Genomic DNA, 23451 nt, shown 5'->3' on the forward strand with positions numbered 1-23451 from the left:
TCTCTATTCTCGTGGAATCACCCCAGTTAGTCATAGTGGAGTAAGATGACAGCCATAGCCATGACATGCAGGGAATCGACAGACTAATTCAAGATGGCTGCCTCACGCTCAGCAATCATAGATGACACACTCGGGGCCTATAGATAGGGTGCACAACGCACGCTATCTATTGGACCCGAGTGTGTGTGTGTTTTTAGTTGTTTTTTTTAGCAAAATCCTCTCTTGACTTTCTATTTATCTCTCTCTTTTTCTCTCCATCACACGCTGCGTCTTCAGAACAGCTGTTGGTTTCACCTCTTCAGAGATTCAGCCGTAAATATGAACTTACGTATCAGGAGGCAACAGAAGTCAAGCTCTCTCTGTCTGAATTGCACAGTGGAGAGCATGATTTATTAATACATAACACTATTTTAAGGTGTAAATAAGCAACGATACCCAAGTCAATTTTGTTTCCGGAGACAAGATTTGTGTCAGAGATTTAAATAAATTTCCATATGACACCCTCTATCCTCAGATCATCCATTTGGAAAACCCTTGAGCAGGAACTACGAAGTTAAAAACAACAACACAGCAGCTCTCCACTGTTAAATCTATTTCGAAAGGTAAACGTGAGTCTGTCTTCGCGGACGGAGGGACAGTCACCTGGTACACGGACTCACTTATAAGACTGTGATCATTGCAATGAGAGCAAACAAACATGCAGTTCATTGTTAGAGGAGCAGAAACTCCAGTACTAATATCATCAAAACAGGCTGGAGGTCTGGCCGTTAGAGAGTCTAATAAGAGGATGGACTCCAGTTTGAACCCCAGCCATGTGTTCTGTCAAAGCAAATGTAAAACTGCTCAGACGAACAGTCATTAAAACCAGGTGCATAGCACACTATGCAGTCAAGATGCCAAGAACAATGAAATATGACTCAGGGGCCTCCCTAAGTGTCTTTATTAAGGAAACATATGACTTATCCTTCAGCGTGGATGATTCTGTGCTAAGATAATAAGCTAATCTCTGTACCTGTGTGTAATTAATTTTGGTTCACTTCACAGTACAATACATTTTTCTATATTCCTCTTCTTTTCAATTGAACCCTTTTTTGATCTACTCTGTGTTGGTGCACCTGCTCTTTTTTAGATATCCCTCCCACTCGGTCCGGTTTCTCTTTCTCACACACAGTGCACACTATCAGTTTCTCTCTCTCGCACACACGCACACTTGCACATCTCTTTGCTTTGCCCTGCTTGGTTTTCTCTTTCTCTGTAATTAAAGGCTTCTTATCTACTTCCTATGTTACGTGCTGCAGCCATCGGGCTACTCAATGTTTCCTCCTCTACCATTTTAGTGCCATTGATCTTCTGCCGCTTCTCCGTCCAGGAGCCATCAAGGCGGAGCCGCACAATATGCTTCAACATGGCGAGACTCGCCACGTTTGACGGCAGTATGGGATCAATCCAAGAGGCACTAAATTCTGATGGCGGCGTTTACTAGAAAGAGGCCGCTCGAGTGAAATATTGCGCCGTCGTTAAGGGGTGTGATTGAGAGAGGGAGGGAGCGGGGAAAGGAGGGAGAAAAAAAAAAAGCAAGACGGAAAGAAAAAGGCTGTTGGCGTTCATAGCCGCTTGGTGAGTGAGTGTTTGTGTGTGTCCAAGAGTTGTAAAGTTTGATTTAATTATTAATGGGGAATGCTTCCCAAACTAGCAAATGAAACTTCATCTTGCCAAGGAACTCATACAGGTCACAGTGATCAATTACTTAATGAAAATGATCAGGTTTCTAACGCAGCCATGGCCAGACCTCCACTACAAATTCCTGCAGTACTTCACGTGGCTATAAAAGCCGATAATAATACCTCAGCTTTCTTCCAGTGGTTAGGCAAAGTGTGCCACCGTTGCAGTCTTTAGACACATCACAACTCCAAATGGCTGAACCAGCTTTAATAAGGAAAGGATTATTACTTATTAAGAACTGCTAATGTATGATATACAAGTTGACTCTCCTCTCGTCTCCATCCCCTCCCGTCTCTTTGGCTCAGCCTCAACTTCTCTTTCCTGTACTAAAATGGTGTATCTGCTCATATTTTCAAATGCTAACTTGTTTTTTACGGAGCGTGAAAGGAGCGAACGTGTCAAAGTCTAACTGAATACAATACTCACGATACTTCTCGTCTCCAAACTGACTGAGAAGACAAGAGATGAGGGACGAACCCAAACGTACAGTGACCAAACATGAACCTGAGATAAGTTGTGTATGAGGTTTGTTACACAGAGAAAGTACCTGAAAGCATCTACACTTTATATTCCAGGTTGAGTTACAAAGTGGTTGTATATTTTACATTTTCTAACCCGCAATGCAAGCAACTGCTGTTAGAAGTTTCCCCGAGCTTAAGACTGAACTCCCCTTCAGTACATCAGATGAAGTTTTTCAATGTGCTAGATATAAAGTTCACTTACTTGGAAAACCACCACGTGATGACCTGAGAGGTCTGATTAAAAGCTCAGCTGAAGCCACGGCATTTGAGCAGCTTCAGCAGTATGAGTTTACTAAATCAAAGGGGAATCTTTGAGTTAGTCTTTTTTTTTTAGTAGCTCTTTAATATCCCTCCACATGCAGCTCAGCAAGGAAAACCGTGTCCAGGGAAACACATTCACCTATAGCCAGTAATGATGAGAGGAATGCTGCTTCTTCAGTGTTTAGTCTCATTTTAGGGCAAACCAATTAGAACAGAAAGAGAGAATAATTGATCCTTTAATCCAAGTTATATATGACAAATTACTAATCCTCACAGCTGTGAGAAATTTCAAAATGACATGTGATGGACAGTGTCCATCCTCTGGCTATACTTGACACCACGACGCAGTCTATTTTAGTGGTGCGCGTCCAAACTCCTTCAGCACCACGGACAGCGCCGTCTGCGCCCAGCCTCCCTCCCTCCCTCCCTCCCTCTCTCCCCCTCTTTCTCTCTCCCTCTCCCCCTCTTCCTCCATAGCCGCTTTCCTCTCCGCTGTGACAGTGAAGCCTTCACCATGTTCTTTCTATACTGAGGGCATGCAACAGCAGCGAGCAGCGGCTCACGCGCACCAGGCATGCGAGCCGACTGCAGGCTCCGCATGCAGCACCCATTCTTAATATTTCTGCGTGGTAATACAAAACCAGGCATATTCTGCTAAATTATTAAATACCAGACTGCAAGGCTCGGGCTGTATACGGCATGAGGTAATCGGTACAGCCCTGCTTGTTTGACGCGTTCCTGTGGGCCAACAAGTGGAAATGTGTTTTGGAAAAAATAGACATCAAGTGTGTGTTTATTGTTCCTTTCATGATTTTTTTTTAAATAGCAACACTTTCGGGGCATACAACTATGAGAGAAGGACAATCACTTAGAGTTAAACATGCACTTAAATGGACGTTCAGGTTATATCATCATGTTTGACAGGCCTGTGGATCTGTTTGGGTGACGTAGCAGTAAAGGTGATTTCTTACAATGGGTGCTTATGGCAACATTGACAAAATCGATCTATTGGGGGGGGGTCCACAGTGGATTAAAGCGATCGACCACGAGAGCAGGATTTAAGGACACACATCTCAACAATCCCGTATACTTGTAATATCCTAACGGCCGTACAGAGTGATCGATCCGCTGCAACCTGTACGCAGAGGCAGGCGATGGACAGATATTCCCGTCGAAGGCGGTGTTTTGGCTTTACAGTGACGTTTTAAGGCAGGTCTTGGTCAAACCTACCAATGATACAAGTCGCTTCTATTCTGCTGGGACCGATCGCAATGAACGGGTGTCGGAGCTCTGCACGGCAAAGGAGCAACCACAGCGAGACGAGGCGATCAAGGGGATGCGGCATCGGTGCGCGGGAGCTGTCCATCAGCACCACATCCCCGACGAAAAGCAAGCGAGCAGCAACCAGAGCCGAGACCCAGTCGCTCCTGTTTTCAGCCTGCCGCCCCCGCCCTCTTCTCACCACCGAGACCGCACTTCCACCGCCGCCGCTCAGCGCCAGAGCCTCCAGGAGCTGCCGTGTCTGAGCCAGCCCTCTCGGCGACCTGTTCACAGCGGCGACCCTCTACCTCTGGCGAGCTACGACACCGCCCAGCGACCTTCACACCCAGGCGGTGAACCCAGCACCGGGCAGCCGGCGCACCTGCAGCAGGATCCCTGGGCCCCGGCCGGCTCTCAGCAGCAGCAGCAGCAGCAGCAGCAGCAGCAGCAGCCGCCGCAGTCGGAGAAGCAGCCTGTTTTTCCGAGCTGCCACTGCAGTTTTTCCGAGCAGGAGGCGAGTCTTTCTCAAAACCATCACCATCCTGCCGATCTTCTCCCACCGCAGCCCTCCCCACCTTTTCTGCCGCCTCTACCGCCGCCGCCACCAACGTCGTCCTCCTCCTCTCTGCTGTTTTCCCGGGAATCTAAAAGGGGGGATCGTCTCCAAAGGAGTGCCAATAATTACCAACAGACAAGCATCGTGGAACGCTGCAGGGGAGGAGGAGGAGCAGGAGGGCACCGAGACCACAGGCAGTTGTTGCAGCAACAGCAGCAGCAGCAGCAGCAGCAGCAACAGCAACAGCACAGTCATTTAAAACTCCAACAGAGGGACCCCTCCCCTGAAGGAACCCGTGCAAACTCGCAGAAAGGGCGCTCTTTAAATGTATGTGAGTCAACCGAGGCTAACAGGAGAGCATTCGAGTCTCAGACTCAGGACTTGCAGCAGCAGCAAAAGCAGCAGCAGCAGCAGCAGCAGCAGCAACAGATCCCACAATTACGAGCGCAGCAACAGCTACTGGTGGGGAGCAGCTTGCCTATCAACTACTGCGCCAGCGGCTCAGGAGAGCTATGTAGGACTCACCAGGCTCCACTGCTGCAACAGCCAGAGCAGCAACAGCAGCAGCAGCAGCAGCAGCAGCAGCAGCAGCAGCAGCAGCAGCAGCAGCAGCAGCGGCAAGGCGCACTGGGGCTCTGTCCCCAGCGTCCGCAGCACTGTGAACAAGACCGCAATAAGTCTGGGAGGATCACCGCGCAAGGCGATCAGGCGCAGCCACACAGCCGCGACTCCCGCGTAACACCCCCAGTAACACAACAGGCATACGCGGGCAACTCATCTGCGACTGGCAGCAACAGCAGCAAAGACAGCCCCAACTACGGCTCGAGCTATCACCTGTGGCCAGAGAGCCCGCATAAAGGAGAGGAGAGGATACGCATCGACCTCCATAAGGTAGATTTATTCACATTTTCTCCTGCGATATCGGAGTGTAATATGCTCCAATGACCAAAAAACAAACTGGCCTTAACGTTTTTTCACTCAATGACCACGCCTGTCATATGATTTTGATTCTCACATTCTCCTATGTACGGTGTGTGCACGCGCGTGGTGTGTGTGTGTCTCTGTGTGTGTATGTATGTTAGGGAGGGTGGTATTTGAATCGTCATTCAGTATTGGGCAGCTTTTTTCAAAAGCGCCGATGTAACTACCGCACATGTAACCCGACGCGTGATGTATCGGATCTAAACCTGGCATTTCTTTCATTTGGTCACACAAATAGGCGCACGCACGCACGTGATCGTGAACACACACACACACACACACACACACACACACACATACGCGCGCGCACACACACCTGTTCCATGTTGCGGTGTTGTTTTGGGGAGCACACTGGAAATGATTCTAATGACGCTCCCCCCCGGCAGCCGAATTAAACAAATCATGTGTTGTTCCCACTAAACCGAGGGGTTTCTGAGCGGATTCCAGTATCTCGGCTTCCAGACACTGCTCTGACATAACGGTGAGGCCTGTACCTGTCAGTGTGAGCAGCTCCTGGAAGGGCGCTCACACTCACTTTATTTCATCCAGTAGTATGCACTGAATGTAGACTTGGAGAGCTGCACTCAACAGGCAAATAGACATTGTGATATATACAAAATGTGTAGTAAAAGACATCAACCTTATAGGACGCATTACTCCTGGCCATAAGGAATGACAGCAAGGACATCAAGATGACAATATTGTTAGACAATATGACATTCTAAGTGACAGCAAGGATGAACACATCTTGGGGGGGGATAAAATCAGCTAACACAAGTTAACATGGCCCTGCAGACATTTAGATTGTAGTAAAAGTGTGGTAACAAGTTGGAAGGTGTGGGTCCACATGCTTGTGTTGAAAATGAAACAGAGAGAAAGAAGAACACGCTTAAAGCAGTTTGATTTATATGATGTACAATCAATTTCTAATTATTAACCCGCTGAGTAATCGCCGTTACCACTGACTGATCATTCGTGTGGCTTCCGGAAAACTCATAATAAGCGTGACAAATCGTTATTGTGTACATCGGCTAATATGTCGGTGATAAATGAATGAGTTCAATGTTCACTCTGGCTGCTCTGAAGTTGCAGAATACATCACTTTGGATCTTGCAGACGTACCACGGAAAGCTAAATCCAACTGCAACATGTTCAAAAGTTCACTGTTGTTGATTCGAGCTGCTCGCAGGAGAGCAAAGGAACTGCTTTTAAAAGTGCCACCAGTCGTCTCCCCTGAGACACCTGGTTGGCCAAACAGGCTAATTATTGCTCCTGCCACTGGATGAACACATGAACATGTGTTCATCTCGGTTGTGGAAGTAATCGTGCAATATTTTCTAATGACTACTACTATTGTGTTGTATTTCCCCTCCTCTAGCGTTTCCTGCAGGTGCAGGAGACGTTACGTTTGTATATTGCAGGATAGAAAAGGGGAAATAACGGGAGGCACTGACGAGGGTGCAGCCTCTAAATAAGAGCACCAGCTTCCCTTTTTAAAATGCTGCAGCTGTTTTCAAAGGACTGAGCTGGCACCGGCAGCAAAAGGTGGTACATTGAACCACCTTGACACGACTGTTCTGAACTTGGCTCAATTTTGGAGCATCGGCAGAACACCGAAAAGCTCCAATGACTGAAGGGAAAGTTGCAGGGGTTTTTTTCTTCTTAAAGTTGCCACCATCCTCTTTCAAGTTCAAGTCACAGGTTGTTTTGCTGACCGGGAAGCTAAACCCAAGACACCAGGTGAATTATGAGGAGGGACAATGTTGTTCTCTCGTTCCATAATATTGATCAGACACACAACTCTAGAAATATCTGCCGCTTTGAGTTAGAGCATCGTGTAGGAAGTATAGTCTATGAAAGAGCGTTTCTTCTAATCTGCTGCGATCAGCATCATAGATGCATCAAGTTAATGGTGCCATATATTGTGCATCACCAATACAGTAAAAAAAAATGCATTAAATTATATCTGTGAAGAATAAAAGGATGTTTTGACACCATTATTACTTGAGAATAAAAGCCCGTATTGTGCTAATCATAGAGTAAGACGTTAGTACAAAGAGTCTTTGGTAAGTCGTAAAATAGTCCCAGTGAATACTCATTACTGTTTAAGGCATCTGGGATTTTAACAAGCTGCAGGATCGTTATGTCTTTTAAATCCATTCTCATTATTATACCGGGAGATTTCTTTTTGTCTTTTTCAACCTGATCATGCTCGTTCTCTGATGGGTACGGACCAAAGGAAACCAAAAGCTGGAACATGGTCAGTATAGAGAACCAAACATGAACACAATATGCAATGGAAAACTCTTATAGAAATACATCTCTTGTAAAAAACAAAAAAAAACAACACAAATGGCAATATAACTATATAACTCCAGCCTGGAAACTGAACGTTTATTTCTAACACAACTGTTTGGAAATCTGAAAGGAAAACAAATCTTAGAAGCGCTCCCAGGACAGACTGTGCCTATAAGTATCAAACCTTTTCCACTCGCTCAGATCCGACCGTGCCAAGTATTTCGATACAGCCAGACACGCTTATCCATTCACGGATATTTGCGGGATTGCGGTTACATTTTATGGACTCACCCTCAATGAGCCCCCCCCCCCCTCACCCTCACCCCTCCGCTCCCATTTGAAATCCCCTAAACAAAACACTTGTGACAGAACAAGCCTGATAAAGTGGATACGATTACAGTATCCCGCCGTGCACCCTGGAACTCGATCCCCCGGCCCGCTGAACTGAAGGCAGGTAGTAGGATATCGTGCCCTGCCTCCATAACATTGTGCTTTGAAAGGTGCGTTGCTGCTTCTATTGTGATAATCTGTGTAAGTACTCTAATGCCTGCCACTTACTGCTATGGCGATATCTCCTGCATGAAGTACAAACACTGCCGGAGTTGCTCTCATTTTTTTTTTTTTTTTTTGAACAAAGCTGCATTTTGAGGATACAAGGACTTCCTGTTTCGCAGGAACCTGATTGATGACTCGACTGTGTGTCAGATTTGGTGCCATCCAGAGCCAGAAATGATCTTTTTTTTTTCCCGTGGCTCCATCCTCTTTATTGATTAGTTGAATAATTGGTGGTCTTAGTGTGAAGTCGATTAAGATTTCTTAAGTTGTTGAGTCAGTTTTATTTGGCATTTTAATGCTGAATTACTTTCTCTTTTTTTTTACAAGGAACCCATTAGCACATCTCCGTTAAAAAACAGATTTACACAGATTCTTTGGGGGATAAAAAGTAAAAGTATGAATAAAAAACATATAAAGCCTGTTGCCACCTCTCTCCTCCCCTGTCACCCCCCCCCCCACACACACACACACACATATTTCATTTTTCCCAAGTTTTCTTCAGTTTCTCCTGAACCTAAGATTCTTTATTCCAAGTCAAATCCAGAGCACTTTTTTTTCCTCCTGTCTGAATTAAGGGAAATGCTGAGGTAATTGGGCCGCCGGTGCTCTTTAGAAAACTAGTTAATCTTATCAGTTGTGTGTTTTTGTTGGCTTTGCAATATCGCCGAGGTAACGTTGAGTGCCTGGGCTTCGGGGAAACAATTGATGTCGACAGATCTGCTTACAGCGGGATGATTTACTTGCAACTTACGCCAGGAGAAACATTATGTTGATTTAAACTTTCTCTATCGGTCATCGTCCTGTTGTTGCAGGCCCCGTTGTTCTCTCATTAGGTTTCCATGTTTCCACTCTGCATTCAAAGTCTGACAGGGCAGCCAACACCTTAAACTAAACACACCTCACTAAACAATTTAAATGTCAGACAAGGGGCAGATCCTAGTTCACATCCTCTGCTGCAGATCTCTGATAACACTATGGGATTGTATGAAGAGAGGTATGTGTGGCTGTGGGAGTCTCTCAGTTTGGGCTGCAGCTGGCAACACACAAGCAGTAAGTATGAACATCAAGCTCTTTTAATAATTGATTGCTGTTTTCCCTATTTTTTTTGTATGTGTGTGTGTGTGTGTGTGTGTGTGTGTGTGTGTGTGTGTGTGTGTGTGTGTGTGCGCGGTGTTTAAGTGCTACACTGCGCTCCTGCTCTGAAATAGATTTGCGTTACCAAGTGTGTTGCTATGGAGAGATCAGCCTTGTATTGTTGTAGCGGTCTCTCTCTCTCTCTCTCTCTCTCTCTCTCTCTCTCTCTCTCTCTCTCTCTCTCTCTCAGGGGTGTCGAGTTTGGTCAAGGAATTATGTGCAGAACAAGATTAATCTTTTGAATTCACGATCCATTTTACGCTCACAGAACACACGGACAGCACCGGGCACGCATGTCGACGTCATGTGCACACACAGACACACACAGTGAAGGGTATAGCCAACACACACACACACACGCGCGCACACACTGATATTACTGTAAGTGGTGTTCAAATAGTGCTCCACTTGATATAGTTCATTCGCTTTGCGTTTCATTCCAGTGAGCCTGCACAAGGAGAGGTGTATTGAATTACTCACAGTCCAGTTGAATACAAAGAGTGGAAAGAAAGCGTGTGAGGGGGTTTCCTCAGTCGCTGTGAGCCTCGCTGCATACTTACTCCGCGGGTACAGAGTCACAGCACGGCAGATGTTTTCGCTCTGCCAGCAGTCAGTGCAATTTGTAACCTGACGGCTCGACCTCTCACGATGTGTTTCCTTTTTCTAATGTGAGCTGTAACTCACAATTTCTCTCTCTTTTTTTTTTTTTTTTTTTTTTTTGTTGGTGCCAAGTCCCCACGACGGCTCTTTGCTTTATAAATGGCCGCAGTTCATTTATATGGTAATTCCTTTGAGATGCTGGCCAAGGGATGCCAGGCATATAATGTATCACCTCAATGCATATGCTTTATGGCTAATTAGGTTATTGATCTGAGGCTGTTCCTGCGTTAGGGGCATGATCACAACACAAAAGAGTAGGAGAGTGTGAGTAATGTCGCTGCGAGCAGATATTTGTCATCACGATGCTGTAGAGAGACTCAGTCGTACAACGATGGCTGTGTGCGTGCGTGTGTGTGTGTGTGTGTGTGTGTGTGTGTGTGTGTGTGTGTGTGTGTGTGTGTGTGAGAGAGAGAAGTTGCAGGTGTGTGCGCACCACGGCACGTGTCTTTCCACATATTTTATGATATTTCAGACGTGCAAGCTCATTGAGTCATTTCAATATTGCCTGCTGGCTGTTTTTCAAATGTTTGTTATAAACACTGTGTTCGGTGGGAGTGCAGAGTGCAGTAACGAGATGTGAGAGATGTGTGATTTCATCATACTTTTGCTCACACAATCGACTCACGCTTCGCTTGCAGCCTGTCCTTAAAAAGAAAAATTGATGCAAGTTTGGAAAGCTTCTCCTGCCATTGTGAAATTCCATACAGAGAGTGTTTTGGTCCGTGCATATCAATACACGCCTGTTTATTTGTGATGAGTTTCCTGCTCTGCCTGTGCTCCTCCTCCTCTTCCTCCTCCTCCTCCTCCTCCTCCTCCTCCTCCTTCTTATCAGGTCTCTCTGCCTTCAGGTCAGCGTTTGACTGCTGATCCCCTGAGCTGCTGTACTACTTAATTTTCAGCACATGATACACAACCGTTCCCCTGTAAAACTCAATCACAGCCTCCTCTGGCCACTGATAAATATTCAGTGAGGAACAAAAAGCCTTCGCTGATCCGCATCTCGTCAGAGCTGCACACTCTGCCTTTAGCTGTTTCTAGAAAATGCTACCATTTGTTACCTTTATACAAACAAAACACATGACAATGGGAATTCATATTTAGCCCGAGCGCTATCAGGAGGCCTCTGTGCATTGATGTTTACTACACATGTGGTATACACATGTGTGTGCTTTGCACATAGTGGCTCTTCTCCAACACACAAGCTTTTCCAGGAGCAGGAGACGAGTTGAATGAAGCAGCTTTCCTTCAGCTTTGTCTCCCTCTCACTGTGTTACCTCAAATCACCCAGCCGGAGCAAATAAAACCGCCATGATGGATCTCCAGCAACAGAGTGTGTATGTTGAGGGTCTTCTGAGGCTGACTTACAGGCGGTGTATAAGCTGCGGCAAAACATCTGTTCCACTGTGCATATGTGTAGTATATATAGCTGTTCTGCTGTATGTGGTTTGCGTGCATTTACATGTTCATTTCTACCTGTGTTTGTGTGTAAGGGGAAGAGAGCGAGCGAGCGAGCGAGTGGGAGGCCAGCTTGAGCATATCATTATCATGTGGATGCCACTGTTTTGTCTGCAGATGCTTAAGGTCACGTTACCTCTATCGCAGCTCGTCATGTGGGAGAGCCTCTTCGTCAGGAATCCTCTGAGTCGCCGATCCTTCCGCTGTTTGAGTCACAACGTCGGGGCTCCGTGCTTCATCATGCATCTGCAGGCCTGCGTTTCCAAAAAAAGAGGGGGCGAAAGCGCCGTACAGTGTGCGTTAACGGGTGTGGACATGTGTTTGCGGTCCATAAAAATACAAAAAACATTGATTTTCTTATAAAAATATGAATGCTGTTTTGATTTATCTTGGTTTAGGAGTGTTCACACGGTGTCAATGTGAAATGTAGCACCTCACTTCCTTCCTCTCGCTCTCCCTCGGTTTCCCTCCACTTCATGTTTAGCGGCTTCTATGGCGTTTGGCTCCCAGCATGCTATAGTTTCTATACGGCTGCCCCTGCCTCCATTACCGGCCTTCCCTTCAACTGTTAACCCTTTAATGGGCCAGCGGTCTGCGCAATTCATCTTTTGTCACTGCTATTTCTCTCTTTAACCTTTTCACGAACAAAGCTGCCTTCCATCTCTTCACTTGTCTTTTCTTTGAGAGTCTATTTTCGTTTCTGCTCCCTCGCCACCTCTTCTCCTTCTTCTGCTTCTTCTTCTTCTTCTGTTAGATTGTGGGGGGAGGAGGGGGTAAAAATAGAATCAATCTACACTAAAAGGCCCACGAGGCATTGGAAACTGCTGCACTTAATTTTATAACCCCAAAAAAAAATAAGAAATCCTAGCTGGAGGCCGTTAGCACATTTCCCAGAACTTTTATCATGAGACGTAATTGAGAAGCATTAATGAAGTACAGCACAGAGTGGGGTCTGGTGATGGTTCACCTACATGAAAACAAGATTACATGTGGTGCAGTGAAGTACAGTAACCATACCTGTGTGTGTGTGATACATTTGTGTCTGCAGGAGAATACACACGTGCCGCTTTTTGCAGCCGGCCTTTGTCTCAGTTCACCAGAGAGAAGAGGGTGTTCACATCCAGATAAGGATATTCAATTAGGACGCGGCTGCACTAGTCGGAGCTCGCTGGAGCCGGGTGACATATGTTAAGGGCTTTCTGTTCGTGTGGAGGAGCAGAAACCTCATATCTTCTCATTTCATCTGGTCACCGTTTCAGAAATGTTGCCACTGGATCGTCATACTGTCTGCTTCATCATGAGGTATCCGTTTTATCTCCTATTTTCACCTTTTTAAATTAATACATGGAAGATAACTAGAAGATGATACAAATACATACAATGCTTTTTTTTTAGACTAACACAGTTTAAGATTAAACACTGTTTTTTTTATCTTTGATGTATATTCTCACATAAAACTGCACGTTGTGTTATTCAATGGTGTATTTAAAATATTGGGATATTGGTGATAATTCACTTTGAACCTCAAATGCTAAAGAAAAGAGAATTCCTCCGATTTCCCCGTCGCTTGCTTCCTCTCCCTCTCGTGTCCTCCAGCTCCTCCCGTTGGCTCGCATCGTCCTCGCGTCATAAATCTCAAGCAGGATGTTTCCAGGCAATTCTCCAGTCAATCTCTACTGAGTTTGTCGGACTATCGATCTGTCCCGTGCTATAGGTTGTCCTCTATTGATGTTTTTGCCTCGAGGGGGGAAAAGAAAGAAAGAAAAGAAACTGTCTGGCCTTGAATTTACAGAGGGCTCCTTTTCAAATGAATTACAATCACCTCGCAATGAAAATAGAAGCTGTCAGATGCTGGCGTTCATACATTGAGACTTGGATCCCATGAGAGTGAAGGAAGTTTGATGGGAGGTCGTGACATTGTGGGATTGTAGAGTGGCTTATGAGGCATTAAGGGTGATAATCTCTGTGAGGAATTTATGGCCACTGTGGTCTTGTTGGGATGTCAAATAGCCGCCTGGGGACTAGTCACCTAATGAAGATGAATTAGTCCTATGGGTCCACATAGACTAAGCTATACTTCAAGCTTTTGTGTGTGTGTGTGTGTGTGTGTGTGTGTGTGTGTGTGTGTGTGTGTGTGTGTGTCCTTGACCACATGCATTATTGGTTGTTTTGATAAGTGGGATGAAGTATTGATATGTGAGGCCAATCAGGTCATAAATCCTTCTTGTTCTCGACATCATGATGTTGAACCAAACTCTCCTCCACACTATTAAGCCCTCTCACGTGTGCAATCACTAACTACACGTGCACTATTCTCTGTAACACACAGCGATGCTCACACTCGTGCGACACTCTGCCGTCATAGTATGAGAGGATGATTGTACATGTCAACGACAATGGAGGATGGAGGGTGTCTGCGTGACATGAATGCACACTGAAGTGGCTGCAGTCGCACACTGTTGGTTACACACTTTCACCACTTTTAGGGTTTTTCTCCTCACACACATAATTGCACTCTTTCTCAAATACCGTTTCTTTTACATATAGACTTCGCTTTTCGCTTAAAAACAATGATTCTCTCCCTAATAGGTTCATATTACTAACAACTGTGTGTTAGTGCGACATTTTATCGACCCACTACTGTGTGTGACTAGGAACTGAATTTGAACATATATTTAGATTGTTGTATTTATTTAGATTTTATGGCTTTCATGATGATGTTCAAAATGTTTTGTAAAGTATCTTTAAGTACCATGAAAAGCGCGAAATAAATTAATTGCATTATTATTATTAACCTTTTAAAAACCAGAGGATCCTAATCTGGATACCTTTGGATTTTTTGCAAATAAAACATATAAATCACAAGAAAATATATTGATGTTATACACCAAATTAAACACCAAAGCCTTTGCTCCAAGAACCAGTCAGCCATTAAATAAAATACTTTGAATCTAAAAGGCATAATTAGGGCCTGAGCCCTGATGTTGTCAGAGCGGAGGACCTCTTGTTATTTTAAATTGAATTTATTAGTTTGGGGCTGAATTCCAGTCCATCCGTTGAATAAAATGACTGTGAGACGTTATTGGAAGTCTCTGTATTTCCACATTGGCTTCATTCAAATTCAGCTCTTTCAATTTAATTTATGTTTACTGAGACACACATCTGCTCGTTGAGGATGAGCAATCGAGTGCAGACTCACAGAACTCTACTCCGTGAATGTTTTCATAGTTTGTTCATTGGATTAAATCCAAAGTGGCAGAAACGAGAAAAAAATCTCATCCTTTCTGTTGCCTGGCGACTCCTTATATCCTCGAGGAGATCAAGCGAGCCGGTGTAACTGTTTAAACTTTCAAAGTTTGCTCAACAAAGTTTCTCTGTTGCTCCCGTTATACGCAGGTTTGACCAGCTTGATTTCAGACATTTGCAGAAGGACCACAACCTCTGAACAGCACATTACGTGGTGATGGTGAAATATAGTGAAGGCACCAGGAGACTGAAACCAAATGTCAGTGTTGACTTATTTTAAATTACATCGGCAATGAGCGATGAGCGCCGTGCAGAGCCGCAGCTATGTTTTCATTAGTGTGTAATCGCCTGAAACAAAGAATCGCTGCGCTTTCTTAACTCAGAATGAGTCCTACATGTGTGCACAGGGGGCGGGTCCTCTTCACTGAGGCCGCCATGTTGAAACCGTGAAGAAGCAGAGGGATGAGCTCTGAGCGAGGAAGACCTTCCTCACCACTGTACTTCGGCAATACTTTTGATTAGTTCAGGGAGCTGATTAGCGCATTATTGAAATGCGGTCATGGTGTCGTATTCAAGTGCAATGTGAGACCTCAGGAGCAGCTTTTATGGAGCGTCATTGTCACCTCTGAGAATATGTGACGTGAGACATTGTGTCATCGTCAGCCATCGAAACCTGGAATAGGATCCTTAAAAAAAAAAGTTAAGAGCAGTTTATGATTTTTAAGTGAAGTCTCTGTGTTTCAATTTTCAAAATTGCCATTTTCATAATTTTGTTGTAGAAATAAATTCTGTTGCAAAAATAAAGAAAACATCATTTAATACGCAAGCAGAGTAATGCAAAGATTTCAAAAATTAGACGGTAACTTTTCATAATGATGGAATTAAAACTTCAAACGCTTTATGATTAAACTAATTCTAATTAGGATACCAGCTTTATCAGAATAAAAATGTCATGTAACGACCTCCGATTAGGAAAATCTGGTCCATCCAAAATTAAATTTGAATCCATTTTAATTGAGTGGTCCCGACCTTTTCACACATGTTCTCTTCTCTTGGAAACCTGCCGCTTGGACTCTTTGACTGTTGAGTCATTTATGAGCGTTTGTTTTACTTCTGGCAGAGCAAACAAACTCACTGGGTTGTTATGTGTCTTTCTCTAGGAAACCACTTTGTAAAGAGACATTCACGTGTTTCTGTGATATCCTGCATTAGTGAGGGCTGTGGATGCTTTCTCTTTTCTATTTTAATAACCACACCGTTTTAAAAGTACTGTTTCTCTGGAAAGCACAACAGCAACCCAACAGTGACGTTCAGAGATTGATGAAGCTAAATGTTTGTCAAAAGTTTGCCTTTGTGTGGAGAGATTGAGATGTTTATTCACATTTTGCCTGATTGGCATCATTAAAAGCAAGAATTAGCTCTTCGCAATCCATGTTCACTGTATCACTGGATTACTTTGACAATAAGGAAACTTTAAATACACGATGATGCTCAAGTTCTGGTGTTAAAGAGATAGAGAGACACTTTTTGTCCCGGTTGGAAGGAGTAATACAGATTCCCCCAAAAATGCCTCCTGGAGCGGTCAATAACACACCTTTTTGGAAAGATTGGGAGCTAAAGAATTGTAATCTGCAACAAATATCACAATAAAACAAAGCCTTGGCTTGTTAGGAGGCAGTTTCAGTCAAAAAACAGTGTCATTCGGTTAAAAAATGGCAAAATATTACGTATTATATGCCAAAAGATTGACTAAATGGGGCATGCTGGGAATTAAAATTGGCGCGGCAGGATTTTCTCACGGTTTCCAAAAGGTTAAACTATTTGCCTTGTGTAGGATGTGATTGGTTGATGTCTTACTTCACGGCGATGAAAGCAAGCCAACCTCCTTTTCTGAAAAAAAAAAAAAAAAAAGACATCCCTTTTTCATAATGTGTAATATTTGCGAACGAACACACTCGTGACCAAAAATAACAGTTTGGGAAAAAAAAATATATTGCTGTGAGAATTAATGAATGATTAATGAATCTTCGCTACCAGGATCAGCCCATTCATTATGACCTCAAAACACAAATCAGGTTTCTAACAGCCCAGCATTAATTTACAGGAAATTAAAATGGTTTCTAATGAGGCAGTCGAGGGAGCGTCCCACAGGGAAAGTGACCCCCCATCAATCCAAACCCCCAAATCTCCCCAGGACCTCGTCCACGAGGCACACACTCACACAGGTTCACATGCAGTAACCTTGTTGGGTCCTAATTATAACAGTGTTCTGTCTCTGTTGAACACAGCGCGTTATTAGTCCCAACAATAACACATCCCTTAAGGCATGTACATGTCCTTTTTCTCCATGGAGGTTGTGTTTTGTTTTTGCCTCCTTTTCTGTTGTTCTTCTTCAAAATGAGGAGAGCATGAGGGGGAGAGTTTTTTTTTTTTATTGTAATGTGCACATAGTAATATTACTCTCACAGTGTTTGCATTTGACTTGGCTTTAGGGTGTATTACTGTGTTTTTTCACTGTAAAATACACACACACACATACAAAAACAAAATAATTATGTTATATCATGTTTCAGATGACTCATAGTTGGAGTGACGGTGATCTTTAAAAGATTGCCACTGAGCTAAACATGAAGGATAGCGTCTCGTTTCTGCTCTCACTTAGTGCTATTGTCCCATATTGGAAGTCTAGTTATTTGCCTCCTTAAAGGTTATATAGCATCCCTCAGGCAACTACAGTGCAGAGCTGGATTTATATTTCTTTCCCATTATTTTGTCACATTTTATTATGTGTAAATTGTATTGTTGCCTTTTATTCTCTCACTGAGTTGTCTTTCATCTGTAGATTGAACGCTGGTCGTAAAGGACGCTGCATTGCAGATCATGTGCAGCTCATCGTATTCCCTGGATGAGCGTCTGAGACGTTTAAGGTGGTGGTCGTGAGACTTGGGGTTATTTCATATCTTTGACCCTTGCCACTATCAAGAACCATTAGTTCAAAACACAATACTTTAACAACCGAAACAAGGGTTTGTGTCTTCTGTGTTTTCAGGTTCATGTTTCCAAAACACCTCGGTTAAGATGGTGGGTTTAGTTGAATATTGAAAAGAAAACGATGTCCTGCCTCGTGCTTCAAGTCGGTGTTGGCAAGCAATATGTTTGTGAATAAAATGGCTTGATGCATATAACCATAATGTCTAACAATCATGGCAACAATGTCGCTATTTTATCATACAGCTATTGCCTGTTCGAAAAAAGGGTGGAAAAAAAAAATAATTCCAAATTTGGAGCATTAATCCAGCAGCAACACCTGTTCTCACGATCCCATGTTGACCCATGTTTGATGTCTGATAGCTTGGTGCCGGAGTTATCCATTCAGCAGAGCTTGGTAGCATCATTTTTTAATTCAAATACATTACAAATCACATTCTAACTGTATAGTTTGAATATCATGTTAAATAGGAAAAAATACATACAGTAGATGTGGGATTGAACACGTTTGAATGAATGCATGAGGTCAAAAACGCACTTGGCCCTGTGTTCATGCGCTTCAACAGAAGTGTCCAGGCTTGTCCCGCACACACACACACACACACACACCCACACACACACACACACACACACACACACACGTGAAGCCAGCGCAAGAATATCCCGTGACAACTCTTTGATCGTCGGCTGTCCTCTGCAATCTCTGGGCCCGGCGTGTTTTCATGAAACACTTACAAAAGCTCTGACTTATCCAGCAGAAGGGGCAGAAGCAGCCATTATTTAACAGCAGACATCCCTACAGAGATATAAGGACATGAAGTATAGGGCGATAAGGCTCGGCATGCAGAGGCTCGACATTTCTACCACAAAGAAATATCATTTCGCCGAAGACGCCGATAACGATGACACATTTTAATTCATGGTGTTATCCCTGATACGTGATATCTACCCTTATGACATTCTTTTTTTTTTTTAGCATTAGATGCTCTAACATGATCACATTAAATATACGATGTGTATTTCTGTCACTGGAGGAGGTTTCTGCTATGAATGTGGAGCCGCAGCCTCCGGTTTCCCTCCGTCTTTACCGGAGTAATGATCCTCATGCTGGTCAGGGATGGACGTTGGAGGCCTGATGCCTGCTGGCCTGTCAGAGAAATGTGACAGCGTCTAGTGTGCGGGGACAAACTGGAGAGTGTAGCCTGCAGCTCTCAATCACTCCAGGGGCTGGCAGAGACACCCACCGGGAGCTGTCTTTCCTCTCTTTCATTTATCTCTTTCTCTTTCACCCTGCACCATCTTTCATGTTTCCTCAATTTCTGCCTTATTTTGCCTCTCATCCCTCTTCCTTGTTCTCTTTTGTGTTAATCCTTTCATGTCAGTCTTGTCAATATCCGCCCGCCATTCGCAAAATTTTTACACGCTCACACACACACACACACACACACACGTGGATCTCCTGAAACAATTCCCCCCCTCGCGCTCGTTCGGTTGCTGCACACTGTCTGCGTCAATATTCGACCTAATCCGATGCCTGGCTGAGGCTCAGCTTGTTCAACTAGCACACATATGCACACATACGCCCACCCACCCACATGCAACACACACATAATTAAACAGACTGGCACCCGCATGCACAAACTCATAAACAAACAGGCAGAATTGAGCACGCTTGATTTTTTTTTTCCAATGCACAAATCCATTTTTAGGGTAATGCCTCCAACACTGCAGCACAGAAGCCCCACACAACACTGGAGCATGTGGATTTTCTATTAGATTTGAGCAGGCCGGAGAGAGAGAGAGACAGAGAGAGAGAGAGAGAGAGCGAGAGAGAGGAGCAAGGCAGAGAGTTGCCTTCATTTAAACTGTTCTGCACTGAGGCTTTTCAATTTGATTATGAGGCTCCATTTCATAGAGCCTGGATGCTGCGTGCCATCCAAAATGAAATTGAGCCGTCGGTCGGCTGGACAAGCAGCCCCCCCACCCCCCCGCCTCGTCTCCTCTGTGGGGGCATCAGGGGACGACAAGGGCAACGCTGGCCCGCCGTGCCCTTTTCAAAGTACTCTTTAGTCGGGTTGCAGGGGAAATGCGGGAAAAAAAAGCGACAGAGCTTGGGTATAGCTGGTTAAGTGGGCGAGTGTGTGGAATTGATTGAGGCTGCTTTGAGGCTTTGGAATGTGATGTGAGGACTCCCGCTGCAAAGTCTGTGAAGGACTCTTTAGTTTTTATAGAGGAAAAAGTCAGGCATACGTCTTGGTGTTTTGTCTCAATGTGCCTGTGCAGATATTCTCTCTCTTACTCGTCTCACTTCAGGCTCAGTGTTTTCCTTGATTAGAAATGCAGACAGTCGGCGTTCATACAAACCGACTGGTGGGACGGTCCTGACCTTGTTTCGTGACTGATGATCACCAGAAACGAGTAACTGAAGCTGAGGTTGTAACAGCAGCCCTGCTCTCGCGGTGTCTATAATCAATTCGGTTCATTTACCTTATTGGAACAACACTTCCTGGGACGTTCTCCTTTTACACCTCAGGCTCCTGACTGTAACAACTTGGCATTTTCACTTTGATCCGTTGCAATCGGAAACCCTATAGCGGGACATTGAGTCTTGTTTTCAGCATTTTCCTTCACAATTTATAGAAATGTTTTAAAGAGGAGATTAATTATGTTTTGGAAAATGCCTCTTTTTTTTTTTTTTTTACACTTTGCACCACTCTAACTTCATGAATGAAGGAAGCCAGAGCTCTACTTTTAAATGTCTATACACTACCGTTCAAAAGTTTGGGGTCACTTAGAAATGTCATTATTTTTCAAAGAAAAGCACTGATTTTAAATGAAGATAACATTAAATGAATCATAAATATTGTTAATGTGGTAAATGACTATTCTAGGTGGAAACGTCTGGTTTTTAATGAAATATCTATAGAGGTGTATAGATGCTCATTTCCAGCAGCAATCACTACAGTGTTCCAGTGTGTTATAATCGCCTTAGAAGATGGATGAGTAGAAAACCCTTAAAACCATTAAAAAATCTTTAAGAAAACTTTCAAAACCCCTGTGAAATCTCTTGCAAAACCTTGAAAACCTGTAAAACAACTTAAAACCCCCTTAAAAACCCTTGAAAACCACTGAAAACTCTTGTGCATTGACGTTAGCGCGGCTGAAAACAGTTCTGCTGGTGAGAGAAGCTATAAAACTTTCCTTTGAGCTAGTTGAGTATCTGGAGCATCACATTCGTGGGTTCATTATACTCTCACAATGGCCAGAAAAAGATAACTTTCATGTGAAACTGGCCCGTCTATTCTTGTTCTTAGAAGTGAAGGATATTCCATGAGAGACTTTGCCAAGAAACTGAAAATGTGTCTGGGTCACCCCAAACATTTGAACGGTAGCGTATATATGTATTTCAATACATTGTTTTAGGTAGTCGGAAGGTATTTGTCAAGCACATCAATCATGTCTTTTGAAATTTAAAGCCATAAACCCATAAGAGTCCATACAGGGAGTGCTGTGAGTGTCCAGTCTAGAGGGAGGATTCATGTCTCTGTCAATCGTTTACCGTACAGTCATAGAGAGTTCAGAGGTTTCTCTATGAAGCCACACCTTGTGTCAATATGAACAATGATTTTCTTAACTTGCTGGTGTGTCATAAACTGTGGCGATAGAGCAGGTTAGCTATTAATCGTCTGGGTTGGTGGTTCCCACCTTGAGCAAGAGGCTGAACCATAATACTCCAAGGCTGAACACAAAAAATAAACTCAAGTCCTATAAACTCACAAAAGAATGTTTTCTACCAACACTCACCAACCTTTGTTTGAGATACTTGTCATGGCTTTTTTTCTTCTTCTTCTTCTCAGATATTAAAGTCCAGGAATCAAATTTACACATCAAGCATCTCTGAAAGTTTGACTGCATGAGTCTAAAAATACGCAAAGCTCAGAACAGGAGCTTCAGAGTATTTACTTCCTACACAAAGGCAGGAAATTCTCTTCTGACAATAAGTGACATCATGTTGTGACACTCAAAACCAAAAGAATAATGATGTTTTGTGGCTCAGTTCAAGTTATACTGGAGATTTAACACATTCAAAGAAGCCGGCGGATCTACCGTGAAGCTTGATGCAGGAAAAAAAATCTATTTATGAACTGATGAAGACCAATACACATTTAACACAATGTATTAAAATAGCCTACCAAAATAAACTATACAGTTTGATTGTGTACACACATTTTATTTATTATGCATTTTAGCCAGAACTGCTGCTGGTCTCCTGTCTAAATATTCAGTGATATGTTTTATATTGATATTAAGTTATCGTAGTTGTCTTTCCTAATGCTGAGAAAAACAAAACTTTAGTGTCAGAACTTGTTTAAATTGGTCTAATCCTGCATTTCTTTCACATCTTTTTGTTTTAATTTGTTGAATTTGAATTGAATTCAAACATGCAAAAGCGCTCTCGTTCTATTTTTAGCCTCAAATAAAAAACAATAGCTTGACCATTATTGCCATATCAGCATTTTTTTTTTTGATACAGTATTTCCTGTCATTCAAACCTAAAGTTCACTCACTGCACTGTCTTGGAAAGTCTGAAGGGGTCCTAATGGCACAGATTAAAAAGCAATTTAATAAAGAAAAGGGGATTAGAAACACTATGGCTGCACTAATCCTTAACCTTTAGTCCTGTTCTCATGGAGCCACAATATGCGCAAGACGATAACATCACAAGACTGGAGTTAGTAAATTTCCATTAGGGCCGCCCTTCTTTATTCCCACTAGCACATTTAAAGGCATTAGGCATGCTTTGTCAAGGCTAATAAAAAGGGCCAGCAGTGCTATCAAACACCCCCGACTTGTTTCGGAAAAGCACTGTTCCATGTGAAGTTTTCATAACCCATTATGATAATCTGCCCGAGTCTCTGAAGGGCAGAGGATAGACAGGCAGATATATGCTTCTGGGGTGACTGGTCTGCAGCCTCTGCATGGATTGAACATTTTCTGTCTGCGTAACCGGCACAGAAACCCACTCCGATCTGCCAAGAAGAGCAGACATGACGGACGACTCAATGCAAGAAGAGAAACGTCTGCATGGCATCCGGTCAGAAAAGAAGGAAAATAACATTTTGTAGAGGTGATAGAGAATTTAAAAAAGTTTAATGCATCCTCTCCTATCTCATTTAAATGATAAATGATATAAATATTTGCTGAACGTGATTGTTATGTGCGAAAACATACATAGTTCACTCTTTTCTGAACTTGCCCCGAAGTTGCCCTTAACCTCAAAGGAAATGGATTTCCTTTTTTTTCCTTGTTTCCCTCTGAGGGGGGGAACCTCACAGTTGGTCTCTGTGGTACGCATGATTTGAGAAAGTCCACATTTCTTCTTTTTCGTTCTCTTTTGGGCAGCACACTTCTAATCTCTGCAGGAGAAGAGTGTTTCTCTGATAGGAAACGGGGTCACGGCAAGCATTAATCATTCATATCTAAATTTGTGCAGCGCAAAGATTCAATTTTCTGCACTTTGTAGGGTCCACTATTGGTTATATGGTTTTATTTATACATCAAAGTCTATCCATTATTTATTTGTTTTCGAGCCGTCCAATTTTGATGCCATTTTCTTGAAGGAAAAGACGGAAAACATACAACAGTTTTTTTTACTGTTGTGATATTGGGATTTCCTGTTTTTTTCAACACTTTCTAACAGACTTAAAATCAAATTGAACAACCCTGTGTCTGTAACCTGCTCTCAGGATATGTTTCTCAAGAAAAAGGAGTATTTAAGACTATCAAACAAGAACTGTTGGATGCATCTATGTA

The 23451-nt window shown here is 43.4% G+C and overlaps 1 protein-coding gene across 1 annotated transcript in view; it reads left to right on the forward strand.

Annotated features, from left to right (window-relative positions):
- Positions 1 to 3717: 3717 nt before the first annotated feature.
- The window catches only part of kcnn1a (potassium intermediate/small conductance calcium-activated channel, subfamily N, member 1a), a 46613-nt gene continuing 26879 nt past the window's right edge, over positions 3718 to 23451 (forward strand). The window contains exon 1 of the mRNA XM_068600173.1: positions 3718 to 5211. Coding sequence (XP_068456274.1) covers positions 3841 to 5211 — 1371 coding nt within the window. The 5' untranslated portion in view covers positions 3718 to 3840. The remainder of the gene's footprint in view (positions 5212 to 23451) is intronic.

The sequence above is a fragment of the Clinocottus analis genome, unplaced genomic scaffold (assembly GCF_023055335.1).
Source record: "Clinocottus analis isolate CAN_PGR_092001 unplaced genomic scaffold, fCliAna1.0.p SCAF_11, whole genome shotgun sequence".
Taxonomy (NCBI): domain Eukaryota; kingdom Metazoa; phylum Chordata; class Actinopteri; order Perciformes; family Cottidae; genus Clinocottus; species Clinocottus analis.